Below are 27,642 nucleotides of genomic sequence, written 5' to 3'. Positions count from 1 at the left end.
TGCATATAAATGTGAGAACCAAATTCAGATCCCACCAGGGTATCACAAAAGGTTCTGGCAGAAACACATGGGTTAGCCTTTTTGGAAAATGCACCACAACAGATGATTTAAATGATCAGTTATTTGTAGAAAAGCTGATAAGGCAGAAAAGTAACCTTTAACAGAAGCCAAGCAATGCCGTACTGAGCTTCAGAAAGGAAGAACAGGAAAACATCAGATTACTGGGCTTGCAATGGTTTAATATGCTGCAAAAAACACCAAACAACAAAAGTTTCCCAGTGTCCCACATAAATAATTTTGGTGGAGGGCCAGATGGTCACCACAATGGCATTTACTACTTGGCAGAGGTCAAAGTGCATTAAAATAAATATGGGAACTGTGATCCTGAGTACAATGAGAGTGGGGTCAGTAACTATAGGAGCAGGGTCAAAGGAATGGGTAAAAAGAACAAATATTCTGTAACTATGCTGGTGGCCTTTCACCTTCAGGTAACTGCATGTGAAATAACACACTTTAATTAAAGAACAAAATGCTAGTTGAGCTCATCAGTGGAAATGCACTATTTTATATTACAAAGCCTTTATTGGTTAATGTGATAATTGCTGATGTCTGTGTGTGTAAACCAAGAGCCACAGAACTGAATCCTGGTTGGGACAGTTAGAAATAGTGACTTGTGCATTTTTAGAGTCTTGAGGTCACAGCCTGTGACCGAAAGCTCTTTGAATATATGTCATTATTTTAAACTTGCATTACAATAGGCGGCCACAAAAATGTGCAAAAATATTTAGGTTTCAGATATAAAAGTGCTTTCAAAATAAAGATGTTAGTAATACACAACCAGACATCACCTAGGGCAAACATTTTTATAAGTGTCCTCTCAACAAGAATACATCTTTGTCATCACAAAGCTTCAAGTGGCTCCATCAATTAAAGCATATATTGGCTACCAAGAAGCATTTATATTTGAAAATCAACCAATTGCACATGTTTACATTTCTTTGAGGCACCCTGGCAAGAAGGCTTGTTTATTTTTTAACTGTGGGTCCCTCCCTTTTCCTCACTGCACTGGAGATTCCCTCTTTCCCCGTCAGCTGAGGCATCTCAACTGTTGGAACTAACCATCCACGGATGGTTGTCTTTTAACAAGTAGGGCAACTGTTTCTGTTAAATTAAAAAAAGTATGGGCACATCAAGACCCACAGGTACTGCCCACTTCGACCTCTGCTACTTTGTTAGGGAGGTCAAAAGCAGTCAACGGTCACCGCTCTAATCTCCAAGCATGGAGGTGTAATTTGTGCAGGCTTGGATGCAGAACCCTGCCTTGCCGCTGAGACAGAAGGTCATTCCAAAATCACAACCAGGTCATAGCACACGTGCCCATGGTCAGAAGTTTCAAAGCTACCAGGATAACTTGGCCCCAGCTGTTCTTGATTTTATTTAGAATTTTAGGCAGGAGAGGTAGAGACTGGAAGTCAAAAACTTCATTTGAACCAAAAAGCAACTCTAAGACAGAAAAGCCTTGGGAACTCTACTATGCATTCTTGGCTGTGGCAAAAAGATTAAGCAAGGGTTCTCCCTATTGCTAGAAGGCATCCTGCACCACCTCTGAGTGTTGCTGTCATTCGTGGTCCGATAGGCAACACTGGATGAGTTTATCTACACTGGCACTTAGAGGTCCTGTCAGGTGGTGTACAATTAAGGAAATGCTCTTATGACTCAACCAGTTCCAGGGGCATATAGACTCCTGGCACAAGACCCACGACCCACTCTGCCTTGCTTGTTGCAGTACCGCAAGATGGTAGTGTCGTCTGTGAGAACCTGTAACTCTTCCCACTTCAGGTCCTGAAAAACCTACTCCCCCACTCGCTATGGCAAGTGATATTTTATCAGGTCAAGCTATTTTTGGGACCTACACGCCCCTTCTGGCGAGTTGACAAAAAACAGGTGTTCTGTTCATTCAGAAAGTGAAGGAGCAATAAAGACTCCTTCAAATCTTGTTCTGGTCTTGTCACATTTGCTCTGTGTTCAGAGACAGAGGGCAAACGTCAGTTTGTATTCGAACTAATGTTTCTTCTGACTGCATAGTTGCAGGATTTTGTAAAGTGAACTGTTTGACCTGCTGTGAAAAGAGTGTGAAATGAAAGGCTGTAGGGTCTCAGGTTTTTCCTAACACAAAATATTTAAATAAGTAAGTCAACTGTACAAATATTTCAAAATATATTTCAGTAGTTGTGAAAGCCCATTTTTTGTACCTATGTGTAATTAAAAACTATTTCAATAGGATGAAAACAAATAAGAACCCTTTACTTGGTGATATGATGGGCAAAGAATAAATACGTTTTCGGAAATCCAATGTTCACAGATTGTTAATACACTATATGGTTTTATCATTAAAGCTGCAAGTTAGTGGGAAGGTTTTTTGACATTTCTTGGAAAGTTAGTGTCTGTAAATGACAGTGTACTACCACATTATGTTTTAGTAATATATTTATTAAAAGTGACTGTTTAAACATAAACTGAGAAACACTGCCCTGATGGCAATGCTATTAGTAAACTAAGAGGCAAGTCATGGATCATGTATCAAATATATGTGGGTTAGATTCTTTTTATACATGAAGCAAACATTTAGTCTATTTAATGAAACAAAAGATCTTTTTTGTACAGCAGGAATGCTGAGCTAACATAATTGAAGGTGCACTCATATGTGAGAATGAAGAAAAAGGCGACTGTAAACTAAAATATTTGTTCAGGATCACACAATTGAGATCTGTTTACAGGTCAAGTACATTATAGCTATGGTTCAGTAGATTATTCAAGTTAATAGACCTGCAGGTCTAGTAATATTTTTGTGATTTTTCGAGGCCTGCACTTGATGGACATGATAAAGGCTTTTAGTGTCAATGAAATTGCCTGCAGCTCCAACAGACTGATGTGGAGGTGGGTATCCAGCGGAGACCAGAGTCCTATGATCACAACCACTCCTAGATGACTTCCCGAACTCAACAACAATGAATCAGTCACAACTGCTAACTATGGGTGGGGTAGGGAGAAGGGTCTGAAACCGGACCAGCTGCAAGCTGCCTCCCCTAGGTCTTTCACAGTCTCTTGTGATATCTGAATGGAGTCAGACAGATTCCATTGATGATGAACCCACTGCGACTTCAGATCCCACTGTAGAGCCCGCATGTGCAACATGGTGTGGTCCACCAGCAAGATACAGGAGGCCACGCAGCCAAGAAGTCTCTAAGCTGCTCTCACTGAGATTCAAGTCACGGATTGAAACATCAAGATCATAGCCTGAATGTGCTGGACGTGTTGGGGCAGACGAAAGGCTTGCTACAGCACAGTGTCCAGGTTGGCAACAATGAATGGAAGCCTTTGCAAAGCTGTCAGGTGTGACTTTGGAACACTGATGGAGAAACCCAAAGATATTAACTGGTTGGCTGTTGTCTGGAAGTGGTTAGCAACTATTTGAGGTGAGTCCGCCTTCAGCATCCAGTAGTTCTTCCTGCAGGGCATACTAAAGGGATTTTGAAGCAGCAGGAGGTGGTACGGGGACTAAGTAGTGTGTTGCACTCGAGGACCTTGCTGCTGATGGCCGAATCCCTGACCTCTACTTTGAAAGACTTGGGAGGACTGCTGTTGCAGAGGCAGGAGTTGACATTGCCTCAAAAGGGATGTTATGACCAGGGAAACTGCTGCACAGGTGCAGAAAGACCGTGTTGTAGCCTGACTCTCTTGTATGCGCTCCAGGGCTGAGTCTGGAGAGACTACCATCACTGGAGAAGTTGTGGATCTGATCCATGTGTGGCATCTGAGCATCACGCTGGTACCATCTACCCTGCCCAAACAGTCGGTAGTGTTCAGACCCAACCTATTCATGTACTTCGCTGTGTCTTGACCTTCTTGTATGATTTGTTGCAGATTTGGCTCGAAGGTCATCAGTAACCATGGGCAAGATGCGCTCAACTTGCCCCACAACACATGTGAGTAACCCCCAGAGTACTTGTGTTAACAGATATAAAGGCGAGGCTGGAGGAGGAGAACATCCTTTTCCCAAAGGCATCCATTAATTTGGACTTCCTGTCTGGAGGTGTAGTCAGGAAAGAATTTGGGTTCAACCTGCTAGTTGAGTTTTGTACCATTTGGCGATCCAGTATGGGATGCCGGAGGAGGAAAAAGGAATCTCCCGGAGCTGTCCTATGTCTTTTAGCAAACTGCTGTTTGCTGGGGGCAAGATTCTGGCTTTGCCCAGGTGGCCAGTAGTGTGTCTGGTAGGGCATTGTTAAATGCAGGACCTCTGTGAGGACATCCATTTTGACCTCCACTGAAGAAAACTGGCGGTTGAGGACTTCTGCCACTCTCCTGATCACCACTGTGAGGGAGGATGATTCCTCAGTGGAGGGGCCAGGAGACTTGAGGGCAGTGTTAGGGGATGTGTCCAGGCCACTTGCATATTGTAAGTCCCAAAATATGTTTTCCACATCATAATGATGCAACTCAGTATCTCCATCATCATCACGTTTCAGGTCAGAAGAACGTTGAGGTAATGGTAAAGTGGTTTTAGAGTCTGACTGGGGTTGGAATTTAGGTGGGTGCCACCTTGGCTGAGGTCGCTGCGGGTTTCCTTCTGAGTCCAATAGGGCTATAGGTTCTTCCTCTGGTGTCAGTGCGAGCTCTGGAGGAGTCTGAGCAGGCATAGGCCCAATGTCTGGGCAGGCCGTATTTTGAGGTCGAGGTACAGTTGGTGTCAGGGATGGATTGGCCTGTGGTAACCCGACTTGAGTCCTCCTCACATCTGCGTGGCCCAAAGATGCACCAGAGGGATCCAGAAGGTTAGCAAAAATCTATAACATGACCTCTTTGAAGGCTTGGATCTGTTGCAGTGTTAACGACAGCCCTGGGATTTGGGCTGAATCGGGCCAAGTAGAGGGACCAGCTCAGTTGCAGGAGAACAGGACCAAGTTCATGGGGTACGCCGACATCCATGTGGCTTCTCAAGACGAGCGTGGCTGGTAGAAGAGGAGTCACACTTAAACTTCTTATGATTCTTTTTAGACTCTGAATTTCACTTGCCCTTACCTGCTGATATGCAGTGGAACAACTATCTTTCTCAGGAACGGCTTTGAGAGCAGGAATGCATCCTTGACTTCGACCAAGATCGGGCCTAGAAATCTTTTCTTAGGTGTTCTGCAATGTAGAGTTTGACCATGAGATTTCTGATAGCCTTTGTGTTCATCTGAATGCAGTTGTTGCATGATTGTGAATCATGCAAGGAGCCCAGACATCCAGAGATAGACCTTGTGGAAGTCTGTCACTGACATCAGTTTGTGGCAATCTTTGCAGGGTTTAAATCCTGTAGTTTTGGCAGGAGACATGCCTCTTGTACATTGGAAAATTTTGAAGAAAAAAAATTCTGTCAGTGCTAGAATAGAGGGAGTGAGCTTTCGATCCGAATTGGAAGGCGCAGAAAGGAAATAACTGGTGCGGACATGCAGAGCTGGCAGTTATTTGTGGCCCCAACATAATTTCTAGGGAGGGTTGAACCTGACATGGAGCCGCTCAAAGACGCCTACCAGCATGCAAAGAAATGGCTGAAAAAAATATCTGGATCCAGTCTGGCGCATAGCGGTATTCACAAGGTTCATGTGTTTTTAAAGTCTTGGCTGAAGAAGAGGAGTTATTTGAGAATGACTGACAAAGGCTAGTAGATCATATGAAGTCTATGATTCCTATTCTCTTTGGGCCTACAACAACATTCAATAATGTTATTTATTGCAAGCTGCTCAGAGAGGCCTTTCCATTTAGTATAATTAATCAGTCGCGGCTGGCGACTGGGCAAAGGGATGGGGGGAATAACACAAAAAAATATATATATATATTTTTTTTTAATTACCTGAACCTCGCCGCCACTCTCCGCCTCACTCCAGGCACCCAGCCTGCCCTTTGGCCAATCATGATGCTGCTCAAAGAGGCGTTATTATTGGCTGGAGCGCCCTGGCTGGGTGCTCCAACGCAGACTGGGAGCCTGAGCTTGTTGGAGAGAGCCCTTGTGTGCATGTGTGTTTGGCCGGCCCGAGACAGGCGGCCAAACATACATGCGCACTGAGGGGATTGTTCTGTGCACTCCCCTTGGTGCTCGTCACCCCCGTGTCCCCGCCCCTTTAAAAATTAAATGATAATAAATGTTGTTTATTATTGTTATATTTTTAAAGGTTTGCAGCTCCTGCTGCTGGCGAGGAGGGGGGGGTCGGGGAGGAGGGTGGCGAAGCTCCTCCGAGCCGCCCCTAAAGTAATTGATACAAGTTTGCCCACAGACTCTATGAAGACTCAAAGGCCCAGAACATCCTTGCGAATTCTGGCTATGAGTAGCTGCGACTGATATGTTAAAATTCCAGCATTTATACTGCAATGTGCCTTCCGTCGAGACCAGCCCCAAACTAAACAGGCATTCAACACCAAAGACATGGAGCAGGGCACACGCACCACTTACCTTTCACTCCTTCAACCCCTGGACTGCCGTGTGCAGCTGGAGACCCCCAAAGCTGGACGGAATCTGAGGGTACAACTCCTGCATTGGCCACCAGATGCCCGTGATTTTGTGCAGGGCTCACAGAGTCCGAAACCGAAATCAGCGCCACCTGCAGGAGACGGGAAACACCAGGGGGAGATGGCACCTCCAGTTTAAAACAAACTCCTTGACACGCAATCAGCTTTTGCATTGTGATTGGAACTTTTAATCAGTCTTGCCAAACTAGGAGGCCAGAATTTAGAGGCAGAGTACTCCTATCACGTTAGTAAATAACAGGTGCTATTATTATTTAGTATAAAGGTACTTAAGTTGTCGACCTTCGAAGGATGGAAGACTGAGAGGTACTCGCCCAGCTGAAAGCTCGTGACCTGTCAATTACGGACGTGGGCGGCGAGCGTTCAGCTCAGTGAGCCATCCTGGTGGCTGAAACTGACAGCGAAATCCAGACAGCTTTGTAGAATATCTCACATGGAAGAATGTTAATTGGGCATATGTTGATTTAATGGATTTTAAATGCCATTACTTAACTTGGTTTAGTCACTGTAAACCACGATGAAATTTCGCTATTAGCTAACCTACACTGCTAGCTGGGCTCTTGTGTCTAACCTTTCAGACTGTGACCTCAGGATGACCTTACACAAAATGAGGGGCTGGTGCTTTCACTGTGCATTCAGATCTGCCCCACAGGATCCCGGGCCCACACTTACCTTGGCCTCCAGAGCTGTGAGGCGCTCCGACATCTCCGCCGCTCGGCTGCAGTTCAAACAACCTGTAAAATAAAGCAGAAGAAAAAAATATTAAAGTTTATCATTTCAAGTTAAATAAACGCAATCGTTTTAACGACATTGTTCAGTGAAGCGAAAGAGAGACTCCGTGTGGCTAACTGGAATATACAGTCTGGGTGTGGCGATAAATGTAACAGTAGCTTGGAGGTAATAGATGTTAATACAATACAGGACCACAAAAAACACACCACTATCTACATGTATACAGAAACAAAATACTACAAAAATGTTAACGAGAGACAACAGAGTACCCAAATTGGGACGGGGTTCACGTGTGAAATCAAAACGTGTGGGCAGAATACATTTTAAGAAGGACCTGGAAAAAAAATACACAAATGGCGGCCGCTTCTGTGCCTCAAGATGTGGACATACCTCCTTAATTGGGATGGTTGTGAGGTATAATGTGACAAAAGCTAGGAAGAATCTGGATATGGGGGATGTTATATCACTGCAGCCAACACGAAGAGACACTGACACACGACAATAAGATATGAAAAGGCAGCTCAGAGAAGGAAGCGTCAGAATGAAAGGGGTGCATGTAAGTAACAGCCTGTTGGCAAACAGGTGTCTTCAGATATCTGCCCCACTGTAATAATAATCCATGTGCGCAGAGCAGAACGCCTAGGGGCCGAGAGACCCCTCGGAGTAACCTCTGCGGTACAAATTTGGTCCATAGTTGTGGCAGTAGTAAAGGCCTCGCTACACTCTCTGGGCAGAGGCGACCTACAAGGGCTTGGAACTGAGATGTGATATCTCAATCAGAGCATTTGCCTCAATTTGATCTCAAATTTAGCAGCGGAAACGAGAATCATCTTAAAACACTCTCAGCAATGCAATCAGCCCCATATGCTCCACACGCTCCCTTCACAAACATCCCAATCATGTTTGGAATTAACTAAAATAATGACTTACATATTCACTGTGCTTTATGTCTCAGGGTGGGACCTCGTAGCACTAATTGGACACATCACTATTCTCTACTGCACCAAGTGAGATTAAATTATGTGGCTCCGTGGTCACAAACACAGACCTCTGCAGTGATCACATTAACGAACAGAGGTTTCAAAAGCTGAAATAGTGCATTTCCAACTGATTTATTTATCTTGCATTTATTTTTCATTTAAGGTGTGTGTGTGTTTTTTATATGCAGTTACCTGAAAGCGAAATCCCATCAAAATAGATCTAAAATATGTTGTTCTTTTTATCCACGACCCACACGTTCACTAACCCCACCCTCATTGCACACAGAATCATAGTTCCTATAACTTTTTCAAAGCACTTCGACCACTGCTCCTATGCGCCTACAGGTGATGACCCTGCGTGGGAAAATCCATAACAACATACATAAACGCTGGAAGTAGGGGTGCGGTAGCAGCCCTAAAAATAATCTTGCTGGAGTTCAGAAGTTGAATGAGCAATAAACATAGCTTTAATTTTGGTTTTTATCTTGTAAAGAACAGAGGTCAGATGCCAGGCTATGTTTTCCGACTAACTGCTTGCTTATTCTTTTAACTTGAAGATTGCTATATTTTTCTCAAGCTGAAAAGTTAGAAGATTTTCTAAAGTGAACTATCTTTCAATCTGGCTGTGGCACAGGGAGTGTGAGCATATATCAAAATGTAAATACCTGTACATGAACTCTACAAATATTTCAAAACACCAGCAGTTAAAAAAAAACATAATTAAGCACGCTTTTGTAATTCTGATGGAATAAAATATTGTAATCAGACCAAAGCAAATCAAGCCACTTGGTGAAGAGCAAAGAGTAAATGTTTGCTGAAACCGGAATTTTACAAATTTGTGTGTTATATAGTTCTATTAATAAAATGGCATGTCAATGTGAAATGTTTTCGCCATTTCAAAGTAAAATGTGGTGTCTGTAAATGACAGTGTGCTACCACACCATGCTTTAGTAATATAAATGCAAGTGTACTCCAAAATGCACCATTGGCTACATAACACCCTTTACCACTTTCCCACTCAACGGGCATGGCTCATTTGTTGTATTTGTTTTTTGCAAAAAACACTTGTATTTTTCACAGTCCTTTTAACTTCAGTGATGTAACATTGACAACTGCACCCCCTCTCTGAAATTCTGGTTGGAAACCCTTATAGCTGTGTCCTCCCAGAGGCTAATATAAGGAAAGTGACATGCAGAGTACCCTCACTGGCTCCTGGATGAGGATGTGCACAGATGAATAAACTTAACAATTAGTTCAGCTCTCTAAAATTAGGACTGCACACCACCCAAGTCACCCCATTCAGGATTCGGGAAATGGTGCAAAAGTGCATTAAGATGTTATTTATGCTATGTTAAGCGCATTTGTACAGTGCATTCCTGCCATTTGTATAGCCCCACGGTGCTTTTCAAAACTGGACGCCCTTAACGGTACTCAGATTCTTGATGACTGGAATTAAGGAAATCTGTCAATATGTATTAGATTGTGTTTTGCATTGTTTAGAGGTGAGTCACACTGGACAGTAGCCTGCAAGGTTGCAGGAAGTTAATGTATTGTGTAGTGAAGGATAACAGTGGCTAGGGGAAGGCTAGATCCTGTTATGGCTCTGCGTGAAGTATCACAAGTGCGGGGGATCACTTCAGGATTACTGTCAGGGTTCTTGGTATGCTGGATGACACATCGGATTAGAATTTTCTGGATCTCAGCTTGTGCAACAAAGTCGGTGGATTCACACTAGGCTGGACAGTGAATGGGGCACAGGTGTCCATGCCGTTGACACTAACCAGTGCTCCCTCTCTCCCTTGGAAGATACCACACATGTCCTTGCTGAGACTCTGCCAACTTATACCACAACTACGAAGCAGCAACAGCCGAGCCTTTCTCCAGTTTTCTTGATAAGTAAGGAGCAGGGTCTGTGTACCCTTTTTCAACATTGTTCTTCTCTCTAATAAATACTAATTTTCACAGTATCCCAAACTAAACTTTTATGACATTTGTGTGGGATGTCTTTGTAGGAGGCTGGCCTGGCTTGTAGTGGGTACCAAAAGGTACTTACACTTTGTACCAGGTCCAGTAATCCCTTATTAGTGTAGAAGAGGTGCCTAGCAGCTTAGGCTGATAGAAAAGGGTAGCTTAGCAGAGCAGCTTAGGCTGAACTAGGAGACATGCAAAGCTCCCACTATACCACTGGTGTCATATGCACAATATCATAGGAAAACACAATACACAGATATACTAAAAATAAAGGTACTTTATTTTTATGACAATATGCCAAAAGTATCTCAGTGAGTATCCTCAGTATGAGGATAGCGAATATACACAAGATATATGTACACAATACCAAAAATATGCAGTAATAGCAATAGAAAGCAATGCAAGCAATGTACAGTCACAATAGATTGCAATGAGAACACATAGGCATAGGGGCAACACAAACCATATACTCTAGAAGTGGAATGCGAACCACGAATGGACCCCAAACCTATGTGAGCTTGTAGAGGGTCACTGGGACTGTAAGAAAACAGTGAGGGTTAGAAAAATAGCCCACCCCAAGACCCTGAAAAGTGGGTGCAAAGTGCACCTAAGTTCCCCAGAGAGCACAGAAGTCGTGATAGGGGAATTCTGCAAGGAAGACCAACACCAGCAATGCAACAACGATGGATTTCCGGACAAGAGTACCTGTGGAACAAGGGGACCAAGTCCAAGAGTCAAGATCAAGTCGGGAGTGGACAGATGCCCAGGAAATGCCAGCTGTGGGTGCAAAGAAGCTGCCACCGAATGGTAGAAGCTGTGGATTCTGCAAGAACGAAGAGGACTAGGAACTTCCCCTTTGGAGGGTGGATGTCCCACGTCGTGAAGAAGCTTGCAGAGGTGTTCCCACGCAGAAAGACCGCAAACAAGCCTTGCTAGCTGCAAGGGTCGCGGTTAGGGTTTTCGGATGCTGCGGTGGCCCAGAAAGGACCAGGATATCGCCAATTGCGTGAGGAGACAGAGGGGGCGCCCAGCAAGACAAGGAGCCCACTCAGAAGCAGGCAGCACCCGCAGAAGTGCCGGAACAGGAACTACGAAGAAGAGTGAACCGGAGCTCACCCGAAGTCACAAAAGAAGGTCCCACGACGCCGGAGGACAACTCAGGAGGTCGTGCACTGCAGGTTAGAGTGTCGGGGACCCAGGCTTGGCTGTGCACAAAGGAAATCCTGGAAGAGTGCACAGGAGCCGGAGCAGCTGCAAATCACGCGGTACCCAGCAATGCAGTCTGGCGCGGGGAGGCAAGGACTTACCTCCACCAAACTTGGACTGAAGAGTCACTGGACTGTGGGAGTCACTTGGACAGAGTTGCTGAGTTCCAGGGACCACGCTCGTCGTGCTGAGAGGGGACCCAGAGGACCGGTGATGCAGTCTTTTGGTGCCTGCGGTTGCAGGGGGAAGATTCAGTCGACCCACGGGAGATTTCTTCGGAGCTTCTAGTGCAGAGAGGAGGCAGACTACCCCACAGCATGCACCACCAGGAAAACAGTAGAGAAGGCGGCAGGATCAGCGATACAAGGTTGCAGTAGTCGTCTTTGCTACTTTGTTGCGGTTTTGCAGGCTTCCAGCGCAGTCACCAGTCGATTCCTTGGCAGAAGGTGAAGAGAGAGATGCAGAGGAACTCTGATGAGCTCTTGCATTCGTTATCTAAAGAATTCCCCAAAGAAAAGAGACCCTAATTAGCCAGAAAAGGAGGTTTGGCTACTTAGGAAGGAGGATAGGCTAGCAACACAGGTAAGAGCCTATCAGAAGGAGTCTCTGACGTCACCTGCTGGCCCTGGCCACTCAGAGCAGTCCAGTGTGCCAGCAGCACCTCTGTTTCCAAGATGGCAGAGGTCTGGAGCACACTGGAGGAGCTCTAGGCACCTCCCAGGGGAGGTGCAGGTCAGAGGAGTGGTCACTCCCCTTTCCTTTGTCCAGTTTCACGCCAGAGCAGGGCTGGGGGATCCCTGAACCGGTGTAGACTGGCTTATGCATAGATGGGCACCATCTGTGCCCATCAAAGCATTTCCAGAGGCTGGGGGAGGCTACTCCTCCCCAGCCCTGACACCTTTTTCCAAAGGGAGAGGGTGTAACACCCTCTCTCTGAGGAAGTCCTTTGTTCTGCCTTCTTGGGCCAAGCCTGGCTGGACCCCAGGAGGGCAGAAACCAGTCTGAGGGGTTGGCAGCAGCAGCAGTGAAACCCCGGGAAAGGCAGTTTGGCAGTACCCGGGTCTGTGCTAGAGACCCGGGGGATCATGGAATTGTCTCCCCAATGCCAGGATGGCATTGGGGTGGCAATTCAATTATCTTAGACATGTTACATGGCCATGTTCGGAGTTACCATTGTGAAGCTATACATAGGTAGTGACCTATGTATAGTGCACGCGTGTAATGGTGTCCCCGCACTCACAAAGTCCGGGAATTTGCCCTGAACAATGTGGGGGCACCTTGGCTAGTGCCAGGGTGCCCACTCACTAAGTAACTTAGCACCCAACCTTTACCAGGTGAAGGTTAGACATATAGGTGACTTATAAGTTACTTAAGTGCAGTGGTAAATGGCTGTGAAATAACGTGGACGTTATTTCACTCAGGCTGCAGTGGTAGGCCTGTGTAAGAATTGTCAGAGCTCCCTATGGGTGGCAAAAGAAATGCTGCAGCCGATAGGGATCTCCTGGAACCCCAATACCCTGGGTACCTCAGTACCATATACTAGGGAATTATAAGGGTGTTCCAGTATGCCAATGTAAATTGGTGAAATTGGTCACTAGCCTGTTAGTGACAATTTGGGAAGAAATGAGAGAGCATAACCACTGAGGTTCTGGTTAGCAGAGCCTCAGTGAGACAGTTAGTCATCACACAGGTAACACATACAGGGCACACTTATGAGCAAAGGGGCCCTGGCTGGCAGGGTCCCAGTGACACATACAACTAAAACAACATATATACAATGAAATATGGGGGTAACATGCCAGGCAAGATGGTACTTTCCTACACAACCCCCCCCCCCCCCAAACGAAGGACAATAAGACTAGCCATGACCTGATGAGTTTTCATTGTCTAAGTGGAAATATCTGGAGAGTCCATCTGCATTGGAGTGGGTACTCCCAGGTCTATGTTCCACTGTATAGTCCATTCCCTGTAGAGATATGGACCACCTCAACAATTTAGGATTTTCACCTTTCATTTGTTTTAGCCAAAGTAGAGGTGTGTGGTCTGTCTGAACAATTAAGTGAGTGCCAAACAGGTATGGCCTCAACTTCTTCAGTGCCCAGACCACAGCAAAGGCCTCCCTCTCTATGGCAGACCAACGCTTTTCTCTAGGGGTCAACCTCCTGCTGATAAAAGCAACAGGTTGATCCTGGCCCTCAGAATTAAGTTGTGATAAGACTGCCCCTACCCCTAATTCAGATGCATCAGTTTGGACAATGAATTTTTTGGAGTAACAGGGGCTTTTTAGGACAGGTGCAGAGCACATGGCCTGTTTTAGCTCCTCAAAAGCCTTCTGACAGCTAGCTGTCCACAATACCTTTTTAGGCATCTTCTTTGAAGTGAGGTCATTAAGAGGGGCTGCTATGGAGCCATAGTTCTCTATGAACCTCCTGTAGTACCCAGTGAGGCCTAAGAAGGCTCTCACCTTGGTTTGAGTTGTAGGGGGAACCCAATCTATGATAGTTTGGATTTTCCCCTGAAGTGGTGCAATCTGTTCTCCACCTACAAGGTGTCCCAGATAAACCACCTATCTGGCACTTTGAAGCCTTGATAGTGAGGCCTGCCTTTTGCTGGGCTTCCAAAACTTTCCATAGGTGGACCAGGTGATCATCCCAGGTAGAGCTAAAGACAGCTATATCATCTAGATATGCTGCACTAAAAGCCTCCAACCCTTGCAGGACTGTATTCGCCAACCTCTGAAAAGTGGCAGGTGCATTTTTCAACCCAAAAGGCATTACTGTGAATTGGTAGTGCCCTCCAATGGTTGAAAATGCAGTTTTTGCTTTAGCATCCTCTGATAACTTGATCTGCCAATACCCTGCAGTCAAATCAAAGGTGCTTAGATACTTGGCAGATGCCAGTGTATCTATTAGCTCATCTGCCCTGGGTATAGGGTGAGCATCAGTTTTAGTTACCTGGTTGAGACCTCTATAATCTACACAAAATCTCATTTCCTTCTTTCCATCTTTGGAATGAGGTTTTGGTACAAGTACCACAGGAGAAGCCCATGGACTTTCAGAGTGCTCAACCACTCCCAGTTTAAGCATTTTCTGAACTTCTTGTTTTATGCAGTCCCTGACATGGTCAGGCTGCCTACAGATCTTACTTTTAACAGGCAAGCTGTCTCCAGTATCTATAGTGTGCTCACACCAAGAAGTGGTGCCTGGAACAGTAGAAAAGAGTTCAGAAAACTGACCCAGGAGATTTATGCAGTGGTCTTTCTGCTCAGCAGTAAGACAATCTGCTAGAACTACACCTTCCACTAGAGCATCTTGTTCTGTGGAAGAGAAGAGATCAGGGAGAGGGTCACTCTCTTCTTCCTGTCCTTCATCTGTTGCCATGAGCAGGGTGAGATCAGCCCTGTCATAGTAGGGTTTCAGGTGATTGACATGGAGCACCCTAAGGGGACTCCTGGCAGTGCCTAAGTCAACCAAGTAGGTGACTTCTCCCTTCTTTTCAACAATAATGTGGGGACCACTCCATTTGTCTGGGAGAGCTCTTGGGGCCACAGGCTCCAAGACCCACACTTTCTGCCCTGGTTGGTACTGAATCAGAACAGCCTTCTGGTCATGCCATTGCTTTTGGAGCTCTTGGCTGGCCTGAAGGTTTTTACTGGCCTTTTTCATATACTCGGCCATTCTGGATCTTAGGCCAAGTACATAGTCCACTATGTCTTGCTTAGGAGCTTTTAAAGGTTGTTCCCAACCCTCCTTAACAAGTGTTAGAGGACCTCTTACAGGGTGTCCAAATAGGAGTTCAAAGGGGCTGAAGCCCACTCCTTTTTGGGGTACCTCCCTGTAAGCAAAAAGGAGGCAAGGTAACAGGACATCCCATCTCCTCCGGAGTTTTTCAGGGAGTCCCATTATCATTCCTTTGAGAGTTTTATTAAACCTCTCAACCAGTCCATTTGTTTGTGGATGATAGGGTGTGGTGAACTTGTATGTCACACCACATTCCTTCCACATGGCCTTTAAGTAAGCAGACATGAAGTTGCTACCCCTGTCTGATACCACCTCTTTTGGGAAGCCCACCCTGGAAAAGATTCCCAGGAGGGCCTTTGCCACTGCAGGAGCTATAATGGTCCTTAGAGGGATTGCTTCAGGATATCTGGTGGCATGGTCCACTACCACCAAAATAAACCTATTGCCTGAAGCAGTAGGAGGGTCAAGGGGGCCAACTATGTCAACCCCTACCCTTTCAAAGGGCACCCCAACCACAGGCAGTGGAATAAGGGGTGCCTTTGGGATGCCACCTGTTTTGCCACTGGCTTGACAGGTTTCACAGGACTTACAAAATTCCTTTGTGTCCTCTGACATTCTAGGCCAATGAAACAAGGGGACAAGCCTGTCCCAAGTTTTCATTTGTCCCAAATGTCCAGCCAAGGGAATGTCGTGGGCTATAGTTCGGAGGAACTCTCTGTATTGCAGGGGAATCACCAATCTCCTGGCTGCTCCAGGTTTTGGATCCCTTGCTTCAGTATACAAGAGGTTGTCCTCCCAGTAAACTCTGTGAGAGTCACTGACATCCCCATTTTGCTGTTTGACAGCTTGCTGTCTTAGACCCTCTAGTGTGGGACAGGTCTGCTGTGCCACACTCAGCTCCTCCCTGGCAGGCCCCCCTCCACCCAAAAGCTCAGCAGTGTCTGCTTCCAGCTCCTCTGGTGTAGGTTCTGCACAGGGTGGAAATTCTTCTTCCTCAGAAGTTGAATCCACTGTAGAGGGAGGGATAGTAGGTAGTGATTTACCTTTACTAACCCTAGCTTTAGGGAGCACTTGGTCCATTGTTCCAGGATCCAAGTCACCCTGTCCTTTTTGCTTTTTGGCCTGAGCCCTTGTCAAAGCAAAAATATGCCCAGGAATGCCCAGCATTGCTGCATGAGCCTCCAACTCCACTTCTGCCCAAGCTGATGTCTCTAAATCGTTCCCTAGTAGGCAGTCTACAGGTAAATCTGAGGCAACCACAACTTTCTTTGGACCAGTAAACCCCCCCCCCCCAGTTGAGATTCACAATAGCCATGGGGTGGCTAAGAGTGTTGTTATGAGCATCAGTCACTTGGTACTGGTGACCAAGTAGGTGTTGTTCAGGGTGGACCAGTTTCTCTATTACCATGGTAACACTGGCTCCTGTGTCCCTGTAGGCCTGAACCTCAACACCATTTATTAGGGGAAGTTGCTTGTACTTATCCATATTAAGGGGACAAGCAACCAAGGTGGCCAAATCAATGGCACCTTCAAAGACTAACACAGCCTCTGTGGTCTCCCTAACAAGACCAACCCCAACTAAATTACCAAAAGTGAGCCCAGCTACTCCCTTGGTTTGGCTATTAGTAGGTTTGCTCCCACCACCACTGCTATTACTAGGGGCACTAGGTGTAGCAGCAGGGGTTGTAGTGGTGGGAGGCTTGGTGCTTTTCTTTGGACAAATGGCATCAGTTGTCCAATGGCCTTTTACTTTACATAAATAGCACCATAGTTTCTTTACTTGATTAGAAGAGGATTTGGGCCCACCACCCCCACCAGAGTGTTTTTGTGGGCCTGATGAAGACCCATTTTTAGATTTGTCCCCACCCTTGTCTGAAGACTTACCATCCTTCTTCTTGCCATCCTTGTCACCCCCTGTATGAACTTTTCTGTTCACTCTTGTTCTGACCCATTTGTCTGCCTTCTTTCCCAATTCTTGGGGAGAGGTCAGATCTGAGTCCACTAGATATTGGTGTAACAAATCAGACATACACTTATTAAGAATATGCTCTCTCGGGATTAAGTTATACAGGCTTTCATAGTCAGAAACTTTACTGCCATGTAACCACCCCTCCAAGGCCTTCACTGAATGGTCAATAAAGTCTACCCAGTCTTGTGAAGACTCCTTTTTGGTTTCTCTGAACTTGATCCTGTACTGTTCAGTGGTTAAGCCATAACCATCTAGGAGTGCATTCTTAAGAACTGTAAAATTATTGGCATCACTTTCCTTCACAGTAAGGAGCCTATCCCTACCCTTTCCACTGAAAGATAGCCATAGGATAGCAGCCCACTGCCTTTGAGGGACCCCCTGTACAACACAGGCCCTCTCAAGTGCAGCAAACCTCTTGTTAAGGTCATCCCCCTCCTTATAAGGGGGAACTATCTTATGCAGATTCCTAGAATCATGCTCTTTCACAGGATTACTATCTGTAATACTGCTGCTGCCACCATGGGGTCCAAACCCCAACCTCTGCCTTTCTTTTTCTAAGTCAAATGCTTCCCTGTCTAGATCCAGCTGTTGCTTTTTTTCAGCTTCAGCCTGGACTCTTCCACTCTCAATCTATTGAGTTCCCTTTCTAACACTCTGTCATCAGGGTGGGTGGGTTGGGCATGCTTAGACACAGAAGAATGGTGTGAATGGACAGAGGGAGACCTGTCCCTAACATATGTCACTCTAACAACCTGGCCTAAAGGAGTAATCTCCCTACTGTGATGAGAACTCACATAAGTACCAGCCCTGCTAGGTGGATTGCTAAGGGGCAGGTTGGGAAGGTTCCCATCTAACACTTTTACTGGGGGTACCCCAGAATCAGAGTGTGAACCATCAGCTAATCTGTCACCTGATGTGCCAGCTATGGCCTTATCATGTTCAATGAGCATATTAACCAACAATTCTCTAGAGGGATTCTTCCCTACCCCTAAACCTCTATCAATACAGAGACTCCTTGCACCTTTCCAGCTAAGGAGGTCATAAGCAGAGCTGGTCAGATCCAGAGTTTGACCTGTACCAGACATGATAGCAAAAGGTTTAAGGGACAGAAAAATAAATAAAAAGTTTCAGAAATTTTTAAGGAACAGAAAAAAAAACTTTTTCAACTTTTAAGAAACTTTTTGAAAGTTTAGAGGTACTTTTCAGCACTTAGCAATAGAGTAAGAGAAGAAAAGCAAAACTTTTTGGTTAGGTGTACATACACTGAACTTGTTTTGTATATTTTTCTCTTATGAAAAGTACAAAATGACAAAGTGGTAAGTAGTTGCAAGTACTTATCCCACCGCTGCACAACCAATGTAGGAGGCTGGCCTGGCTTGTAGTGGGTACCAAGGGGTACTTACACTTTGTACCAGGTCCAGTTATCCCTTATTAGTGTAGAAGAGGTGTCTAGCAGCTTAGGCTGATAGAAAAGGGTAGCTTAGCAGAGCAGCTTAGGCTGAACTAGGAGACATGCAAAGCTCCCACTATACCACTGGTGTCATATGCACAATATCATAAGAAAACACAATACACAGATATACTAAAAATAAAGGTACTTTATTTTTATGACAATATGCCAAAAGTATCTCAGTGAGTACCCTCAGTATGAGGATAGCAAATATACACAAGATATATGTACACAATACCAAAAATATGCAGTAATAGCAATAGAAAGCAATGTACAGTCACAATAGATTGCAATGAGAACACATAGGCATAGGGGCAACACAAACCATAGACTCTAGAAGTGGAATGCGAACCACGAATGGACCCCAAACCTAAGTGAGCTTGTAGAGGGTCGCTGGGACTGTAAGAAAACAGTGAGGGTTAGAAAAATAGCCCACCCCAAGACCCTGAAAAGTGGGTGCAAAGTGCACCTAAGTTCCCCAGAGAGCACAGAAGTCGTGATAGGGGAATTCTGCAAGGAAGACCAACACCAGCAATGCAACAATGATGGATTTCCGGACGAGAGTTCCTGTGGAACAAGGGGACCAAGTCCAAGAGTCACGATCAAGTCGGGAGTGGACAGATGCCCAGGAAATGCCAGCTGTGGGTGCAAAGAAGCTGCCACTGGATGGTAGAAGCTGTGGATTCTGCAAGAACGAAGAGGACTAGGAACTTCCCCTTTGGAGGGTGGATGTCCCATGTCGTGAAGAAGCTTGCAGAGGTGTTCCCACGCAGAAAGACCGCAAACAAGCCTTGCTAGCTGCAAGGGTTGCGGTTAGGATTTTTGGATGCTGCTGTGGCCCAGAAGGGACCAGGATATCGCCAATTGCGTGAGGAGACAGAGGGGGCGCCCAGCAAGACAAGGAGCCCACTCAGAAGCAGGCAGCACCCGCAGAAGTGCCGGAACAGGCACTACGAAGAAGAGTGAACCAGAGCTCACCCGAAGTCACAAAAGAAGGTCCCACGATGCCAGAGGACAACTCAGGAGGTCGTGCACTGCAGGTTAGACTGTTGGGGACCCAGGCTTGGCTGTGCACAAAGGAAATCCTGGAAGAGTGCACAGGAGCCGGAGCAGCTGCAAATCACGCAGTACCCAGCAATGCAGTCTGGCGTGGGGAGGCAAGGACTTACCTCCACCAAACTTGGACTGAAGAGTCACTGGACTGTGGGAGTCACTTGGACAGAGTTGCTGAGTTCCAGGGACCACGCTTGTCGTGCTGAGAGGGGACCCAGAGGACCGGTGATGCAGTCTTTTGGTGCCTGCGGTTGCAGGGGGAAGATTCCGTCGACCCACGGGAGATTTCTTCAGAGCTTCTAGTGCAGAGAGGAGGCAGACTACCCCCACAGCATGCACCACCAGGAAAACAGTCGAGAAGGCGGCAGGATCAGAGATACAAGGTTGCAGTAGTCGTCTTTGCTACTTTGTTGCGGTTTTGCAGGCTTCCAGCGCAGTCACCGGTCGATTCCTTGGCAGAAGGTGAAGAGAGAGATGCAGAGGAACTCTGATGAGCTCTTGCATTCGTTATCTAAAGAATTCCCCAAAGCAGAGACCCTAAATAGCCAGAAAAGGAGGTTTGGCTACTTAGGAAGGAGGATAGGCTAGCAACACAGGTAAGAGCCTATCAGAAGGAGTCTCTGACGTCACCTTCTGGCCCTGGCCACTCAGAGCAGTCCAGTGTGCCAGCAGCACCTCTGTTTCCAAGATGGCAGAGGTCTGGAGCACACTGGAGGAGCTCTGGGCACCTCCCAGGGGAGGTGCAGGTCAGGGGAGTGGTCACTCCCCTTTCCTTTGTCCAGTTTCGCGCCAGAGCAGGGCTGGAGGATCCCTGAACCGGTCTAGACTGGCTTATGCAGAGATGGGCACCATCTGTGCCCATCAAAGCATTTCCAGAGGCTGGGGGAGGCTACTCCTCCCCAGCCCTGACACCTTTTTCCAAAGGGAGAGGGTGTAACACCCTCTCTCTGAGGAAGTCCTTTGTTCTGCCTTCCTGGGCCAAGCCTGGCTGGACCCCAGGAGGGCAGAAACCTGTCTGAGGGGTTGGCAGCAGCAGCAGCTGCAGTGAAACCCCGGGAAAGGCAGTTTGGCAGTACCCAGGTCTGTGCTAGAGACCCGGGGGATCATGGAATTGTCTCCCCAATGCCAGGATGGCATTGGGGTGGCAATTCCATGATCTTAGACATGTTACATGGCCATTTTCGGAGTTACCATTGTGAAGCTATACATAGGTAGTGACCTATGTATAGTGCACGCGTGTAATGGTGTCCCCGCACTCACAAAGTCCGGGGAATTTGCCCTGAACAATGTGGGGGCACCTTGGCTAGTGCCAGGGTGCCCACACACTAAGTAACTTAGCACCCAACCTTTACCAGGTAAAGGTTAGACATAAAGGTGACTTATAAGTTACTTAAGTGCAGTGGTAAATGGCTGTGAAATAACGTGGACGTTATTTCACTCAGGCTGCAGTGGCAGGCCTGTGTAAGAATTGTCAGAGCTCCCTATGGGTGGCAAAAGAAATGCTGCAGCCCATAGGGATCTCCTGGAACCCCAATACCCTGGGTACCTCAGTACCATATACTAGGGAATTATAAGGGTGTTCCAGTATGCCAATGTAAATTGGTGAAATTAGTCACTAGCCTGTTAGTGACAATTTGGGAAGAAATGAGAGAGCATAACCACTGAGGTTCTGGTTAGCAGAGCCTCAATGAGACAGTTAGTCATAACACAGGTAACATATACAGGGCACACTTATGAGCACTGGGGCCCTGGCTGGCAGGGTCCCAGTGACACATACAACTAAAACAACATATATACAGTGAAATATGGGGGTAACATGCCAGGCAAGATGGTACTTTCCTACAGTCTTGGAAGCTTGTGGAAAGCTGGTGTAGTCAACTCAAACTGCGGTGTCACTTAGCTGTAGAATGTTTTAGAAGTCCAGCCCGTGCAGCTTGAATCGCATCAGTGTGCACCGTGGTCAAAGGCAAGTTCTCTAGACCCATTGCAAAGATCCAGTTCTTGGTTCTGCTGTGGTATGAATACTTCTGCCTGTCAGGGCCTCTACCTGCAGCTGCACAGCTGTAGAGAAATGTGCTTCCCTTTGATTTAAAACTGACTTTGTTATCGTCTGTCCTCATCTGGCATTTGCAGCCAGCATTATTCAGGCCAAATGGCACCTCTAATCATTTCCCTCGCTGTAAAGAAATGGCTCCCTGTTGCAGTTACCCCCCACTTTTTGCCTGATACTGATGCTGACTTGACTGAGAAGTGTGCTGGGACCCTGCTAACCAGGCCCCAGCACCAGTGTTCCTTCACCTAAAATGTACCATTGTATCCACAATTGGCACACCCTGGCATTCAGATAAGTCCCTTGTAACTGGTACTTCTAGTACCAAGGGCCCTGATGCCAAGAAAGGTCTCTAAGGGCTGCAGCATGTCTTATGCCACCCTAGAGACCCCTCACTCAGCACAGACACACTGCTTACAAGCCTGTGTGTGCTAGTGAGAACAAAATGAGTAAGTCGACATGGCACTCCCCTCAGGGTGCCATGCCAGCCTCTCACTGCCTATGCAGTATAGGTAAGACACCCCTCTAGCAGGCCTTACAGCCCTAAGGCAGGGTGCACTATACCATAGGTGAGGGTACCAGTGCATGAGCACTGTGCCCCTACAGTGTCTAAACAAAACCTTAGACATTGTAAGTGCAGGGTAGCCATAAGAGTATATGGTCTGGGAGTCTGTTTTACACGAACTCCACAGCACCATAATGGCTACACTGAAAACTGGGAAGTTTGGTATCAAACTTCTCAGCACAATAAATGCACACTGAAGCCAGTGTACATTTTATTGTAAAATACACCACAGAGGGCACCTTAGAGGTGCCCCCTGAAACTTAACCAACTATCTGTGTAGGCTGACTGGTTCCAGCAGCCTGCCACACTAGAGACATGTTGCTGGCCCCATGGGGAGAGTGCCTTTGTCACTCTGAGGCCAGTAACAAAGCCTGCACTGGGTGGAGATGCTAACACCTCCCCCAGGCAGGAGCTGTGACACCTGGCGGTGAGCCTCAAAGGCTCACCCCTTTGTCACAGCCCAGCAGGGCACTCCAGCTTAGTGGAGTTGCCCGCCCCCTCCGGCCACGGCCCCCACTTTTGGCGGCAAGGCTGGAGGGAACAAAGAAAGCAACAAGGAGGAGTCACTGGCCAGTCAGGACAGCCCCTAAGGTGTCCTGAGCTGAAGTGACTCTAACTTTTAGAAATCCTCCATCTTGCAGATGGAGGATTCCCCCAATAGGGTTAGGATTGTGACCCCCTCCCCTTGGGAGGAGGCACAAAGAGGGTGTACCCACCCTCAGGGCTAGTAGCCATTGGCTACTAACCCCCCAGACCTAAACACGCCCTTAAATTTAGTATTTAAGGGCTACCCTGAACCCTAGAAAATCAGATTCCTGCAACTACAAGAAGAAGGACTGCCCAGCTGAAAACCCCTGCAGCGGAAGACCAGAAGACGACAACTGCCTTGGCTCCAGAAACTCACCGGCCTGTCTCCTGCCTTCCAAAGATCCTGCTCCAGCGACGCCTTCCAAAGGGACCAGCGACCTCGACATCCTCTGAGGACTGCCCCTGCTTCGAAAAGACAAGAAACTCCCGAGGACAGCGGACCTGCTCCAAGAAAAGCTGCGACTCTGTTTCCAGCAGCTTTAAAGAACCCTGCAAGCTCCCCGCAAGAAGCGTGAGACTTGCAACACTGCACCCGGCGACCCCGACTCGGCTGGTGGAGATCCGACACCTCAGGCGGGACCCCAGGACTACTCTGATACTGTGAGTACCAAAACCTGTCCCCCCTGAGCCCCCACAGCGCCGCCTGCAGAGGGAATCCCGAGGCTTCCCCTGACCGCGACTCTTTGAACCTAAAGTCCCGACGCCTGGGAGAGACCCTGCACCCGCAGCCCCCAGGACCTGAAGGACCGGACTTTCACTGGAGAAGTGACCCCCAGGAGTCCCTCTCCCTTGCCCAAGTGGAGGTTTCCCCGAGGAATCCCCCCCTTGCCTGCCTGCAGCGCTGAAGAGATCCTGAGATCTCTCATAGACTAACATTGCGAGCCCGACGCTTGTTTCTACACTGCACCCGGCCGCCCCCGCGCCGCTGAGGGTGAAATTTCTGTGTGGACTTGTGTCCCCCCCGGTGCCCTACAAAACCCCCCTGGTCTGCCCTCCGAAGACGCGGGTACTTACCTGCAAGCAGACCGGAACCGGGGCACCCCCTTCTCTCCATTCTAGCCTATGCGTTTTGGGCACCACTTTGAACTCTGCACCTGACCGGCCCTGAGCTGCTGGTGTGGTGACTTTGGGGTTGCTCTGAACCCCCAACGGTGGGCTACCTTGGACCAAGAACTAAGCCCTGTAAGTGTCTTACTTACCTGGTTAACCTAACAAATACTTACCTCCCCTAGGAACTGTGAAAATTGCACTAAGTGTCCACTTTTAAAACAGCTATTTGTGAATAACTTGAAAAGTATACATGCAATTTTGATGATTTGAAGTTCCTAAAGTACTTACCTGCAATACCTTTCGAATGAGATATTACATGTAGAATTTGAACCTGTGGTTCTTAAAATAAACTAAGAAAAGATATTTTTATATACAAAACCTATTGGCTGGATTTGTCTCTGAGTGTGTGTACCTCATTTATTGTCTATGTGTATGTACAACAAATGCTTAACACTACTCCTTGGATAAGCCTACTGCTCGACCACACTACCACAAAATAGAGCATTAGTATTATCTCTTTTTGCCACTATCTTACCTCTAAGGGGAACCCTTGGACTCTGTGCATGTTATTCCTTACTTTGAAATAGCACATACAGAGCCAACTTCCTACATTGGTGGATCAGCGGTGGGGTACAAGACTTTGCATTTGCTGGACTACTCAGCCAATACCTGATCACACGACAAATTCCAAAATTGTCATTAGAAATTCATTTTTGCAATTTGAAATTTTTCTAAATTCTTAAAAGTCCTGCTAGGGCCTTGTGTGTTAAGTCCCTGTTTAGCATTGTCTTTTAGAGTTTAAAAGTTTGTTAAAAGTTTGAAATTAGATTCTAGAAACAGTATTAGATTCTTTAAAAAGTCTTCCAACTCTTAGCAAAATAATGTCTGATACTGAGATGAATGTGGTGGAACTCGACACCACACCTTACCTCCATCTTAAGATGAGGGAGCTAAGGTCTCTCTGTAATATCAAAAAAATAACCATTGGCTCCAGACCTACCAAAATTCAGCTCCAGGAGCTGTTGGCAGAGTTTGAAAAAGCCAACCCCTCTGATGATGACCTCACAGAGGAAGAAATTAGTGACTTGGAGGCCAATGTCCCTCCTCCAGTCCTAAATAGGGAGAACAGGACCCCTCAAGTCCTGTCTCCAACTGTGTTAGTCAGAAATAGTGAGTCCCTCACAGGAGGGTCCCACATTTCTGAAATCACTGAGGATGCTCTCAGTGAAGATGACCTCCTGTTAGCCAGGATGGCCAAAAGATTGGCTTTGGAAAAGCAGCTCCTAGCCATAGAAAGGGAAAGAAAAGAGATGGGCCTAGGTCCCATCGATGGTGGCAGCAACTTAAATAGGGTCAGAGATTCTCCTGACATCCTAAAAATCCCCAAAGGGATTGTAACAAAATATGAAGCTGGTGATGACATCACCAAATGGTTCACAGCTTTTGAGAGGGCTTGTGTAACCAGAAAAGTGAACAGATCTCACTGGGGTGCTCTCCTTTGGGAAATGTTCACTGGAAAGTGTAGGGATAGACTCCTCACACTCTCTGGAAAAGATGCAGAATCTTATGACCTCATGAAGGGTACCCTGATTGAGGGCTTTGGATTCTCCACTGAGGAGTATAGAATTAGATTCAGGGGGGCTCAAAAATCCTCGAGCCAGACCTGGGTTGATTTTGTAGACTACTCAGTAAAAACACTGGATGGTTGGTTAACTGGAAATGAAGTGTGTGACTATGTTGGGCTTTATAATTTGTTTATGAAAGAACACATTTTAAGTAACTGCTTCAATGAAAAGTTGCATCAGTATCTGGTCGACCTAGGTCCAATTTCTCCCCAAGAATTGGGAAAGAAGGCAGACCACTGGGTCAAGACTAGGGTAACCAAAACTTCCACTGGGGGTGACCAAAAGAAAGGGGTTACAAAAACTCCCCAGGAGAAAGTGGGTGACACTAGAAACAAAGAAAAAGAGTCCTCTGTAGGCCCCCAAAAACCAGAACAGGTGGGTGGGCCCCAAGACACAACCCAAAACAAAGGTGGGTACCAGGGTAAGAACTGGGATGCCACTAAGGCATGGTGCCACAACTGTACACAGTCTGGGCACCACACCAAGGACACTTCTTGTCCCAAAAACAAACCCCAGAACAAAATTCCAGGGGTAACCAGTGTAGCCATGGGAGATGACTCCTCAGATGAGGAGGTCTTCCTAGCCTTCAACTGGAAACAGGGCCCAACAGGTGAGTTGGAGATTCCAGAGGGAAGTAGACACTTCCACCACCTACTGGTGAATGGAATCCCAACCACTGCCCTGAGAGACACTTGTGCCAGTCACACTATTGTGCATGACAGGCTGGTGCTCTCAAACCAGTACATCCCAGGTGAGACTGCCAGGGTAAGAGTTAGCCTAGACAGGGTCACTAAGAGGCCTGTGGCTTTAGTGCCCATAGAAGTGGGTGGCACTCTTAGCTGGAGAAGGGTAGTAGTCAGTACAGACCTCCCCCTTGATTGTCTCCTTGGAAATGACTACCCAGAGGTTAGTCAGAGCCCAAGAGAGAAACTGGTTAAGTGCCAGTCCTCTCCCAAGGATTCTGGAAGTCCTGCCTCTGCAGTAAATGCAAGCAGGCCCCAGAAGAAGAAGAAAAGAAAACAGAGTAGGAAGGGTGGACAACCTTTAGCCAAGGTTACAGCAAGCCAAGGAGATTCTGCTCCAGTAGGGGAGAACTCCAAAAATGGCCCTGATAAAGTCCAACCTGACCCACAAGAAGTCCTGGCTAGTCAGGCAACTGTTAAACCTGAGTGGGTGGCTCCTCAGCTAACAGAAGAAAGAGTGGAAGAAGGGTGTTTACTACAAGATGTGGTAACCCCCCACTCCAATACAGCAGACAGGCAACCTGAACCCAAAGAAGCCTGTAACTTAGCCCCTTCCCTTTTAGGTGAAGAGCTAAAGGTGTGGTTCTGGGCACTGACAGCTGTCAGTGGCCTCTGCTGGGTGTTAGCCTTTATGGCTGCACTATCCTTAGCATGGTGGTCTGACCCCATGCCAAATAGCAAGTTAGGCCCCCTGACCCTATTGGTCATGGTGGGGTTACTCCAGCTCTGGGTAACCTCTCTGGGTAAGCTAGGGGTGACCCTGGCCAAGATAAGGTTAGCAGAGGTGGACACCTCTAAGACCAAAATAGAAAGAATGGGTGGAGACATTGAAGAGGCAGACAAGAGGCAATTCAGACTAGGTCCTATCACTGTGGAAGTGGGTCAGTTCCCCAAAGGGAATGACCTGAACAGAAGGATGTAAGGCAGAGTAGGCCCTGCAACTAACCAGCCTATTTCTCCTACTCTTCCTCGCCTGACAGACTAGGAAGACTCTCCCAGCTTGGGCTGAGTCTCCTGGCCTGTGGGCTGGGGGGGGCTTGTGTAAAGAAATGGCTCCCTGTTGCAGTTACCCCCCACTTTTTGCCTGATACTGATGCTGACTTGACTGAGAAGTGTGCTGGGACCCTGCTAACCAGGCCCCAGCACCAGTGTTCCTTCACCTAAAATGTACCATTGTATCCACAATTGGCACACCCTGGCATTCAGATAAGTCCCTTGTAACTGGTACTTCTAGTACCAAGGGCCCTGATGCCAAGAAAGGTCTCTAAGGGCTGCAGCATGTCTTATGCCACCCTAGAGACCCCTCACTCAGCACAGACACACTGCTTACAAGCCTGTGTGTGCTAGTGAGAA

The 27,642-nt window shown here is 47.0% G+C and overlaps 1 protein-coding gene across 4 annotated transcripts in view; it reads right to left on the bottom strand.

Moving 5' to 3' along the window:
* EMID1 (EMI domain containing 1) overlaps positions 1 to 27,642 on the bottom strand; it is a 421,712-nt gene that overhangs the window by 155,853 nt on the left and 238,217 nt on the right. For all 4 annotated transcript variants that reach the window (XM_069214563.1, XM_069214564.1, XM_069214561.1 and 1 more), the window contains exons 5-6: positions 7,240 to 7,301; positions 6,494 to 6,641 (exon numbers count right to left, since the gene is read on the bottom strand). In XM_069214563.1, coding sequence (XP_069070664.1) covers positions 6,494 to 6,641; positions 7,240 to 7,301 — 210 coding nt within the window. The remainder of the gene's footprint in view (positions 1 to 6,493; positions 6,642 to 7,239; positions 7,302 to 27,642) is intronic.

Source organism: Pleurodeles waltl, chromosome 11 (genome assembly GCF_031143425.1).
Source record: "Pleurodeles waltl isolate 20211129_DDA chromosome 11, aPleWal1.hap1.20221129, whole genome shotgun sequence".
Taxonomy (NCBI): Eukaryota; Metazoa; Chordata; class Amphibia; order Caudata; family Salamandridae; genus Pleurodeles; species Pleurodeles waltl.
This window is presented reverse-complemented; position numbering and strand designations above follow the sequence as displayed.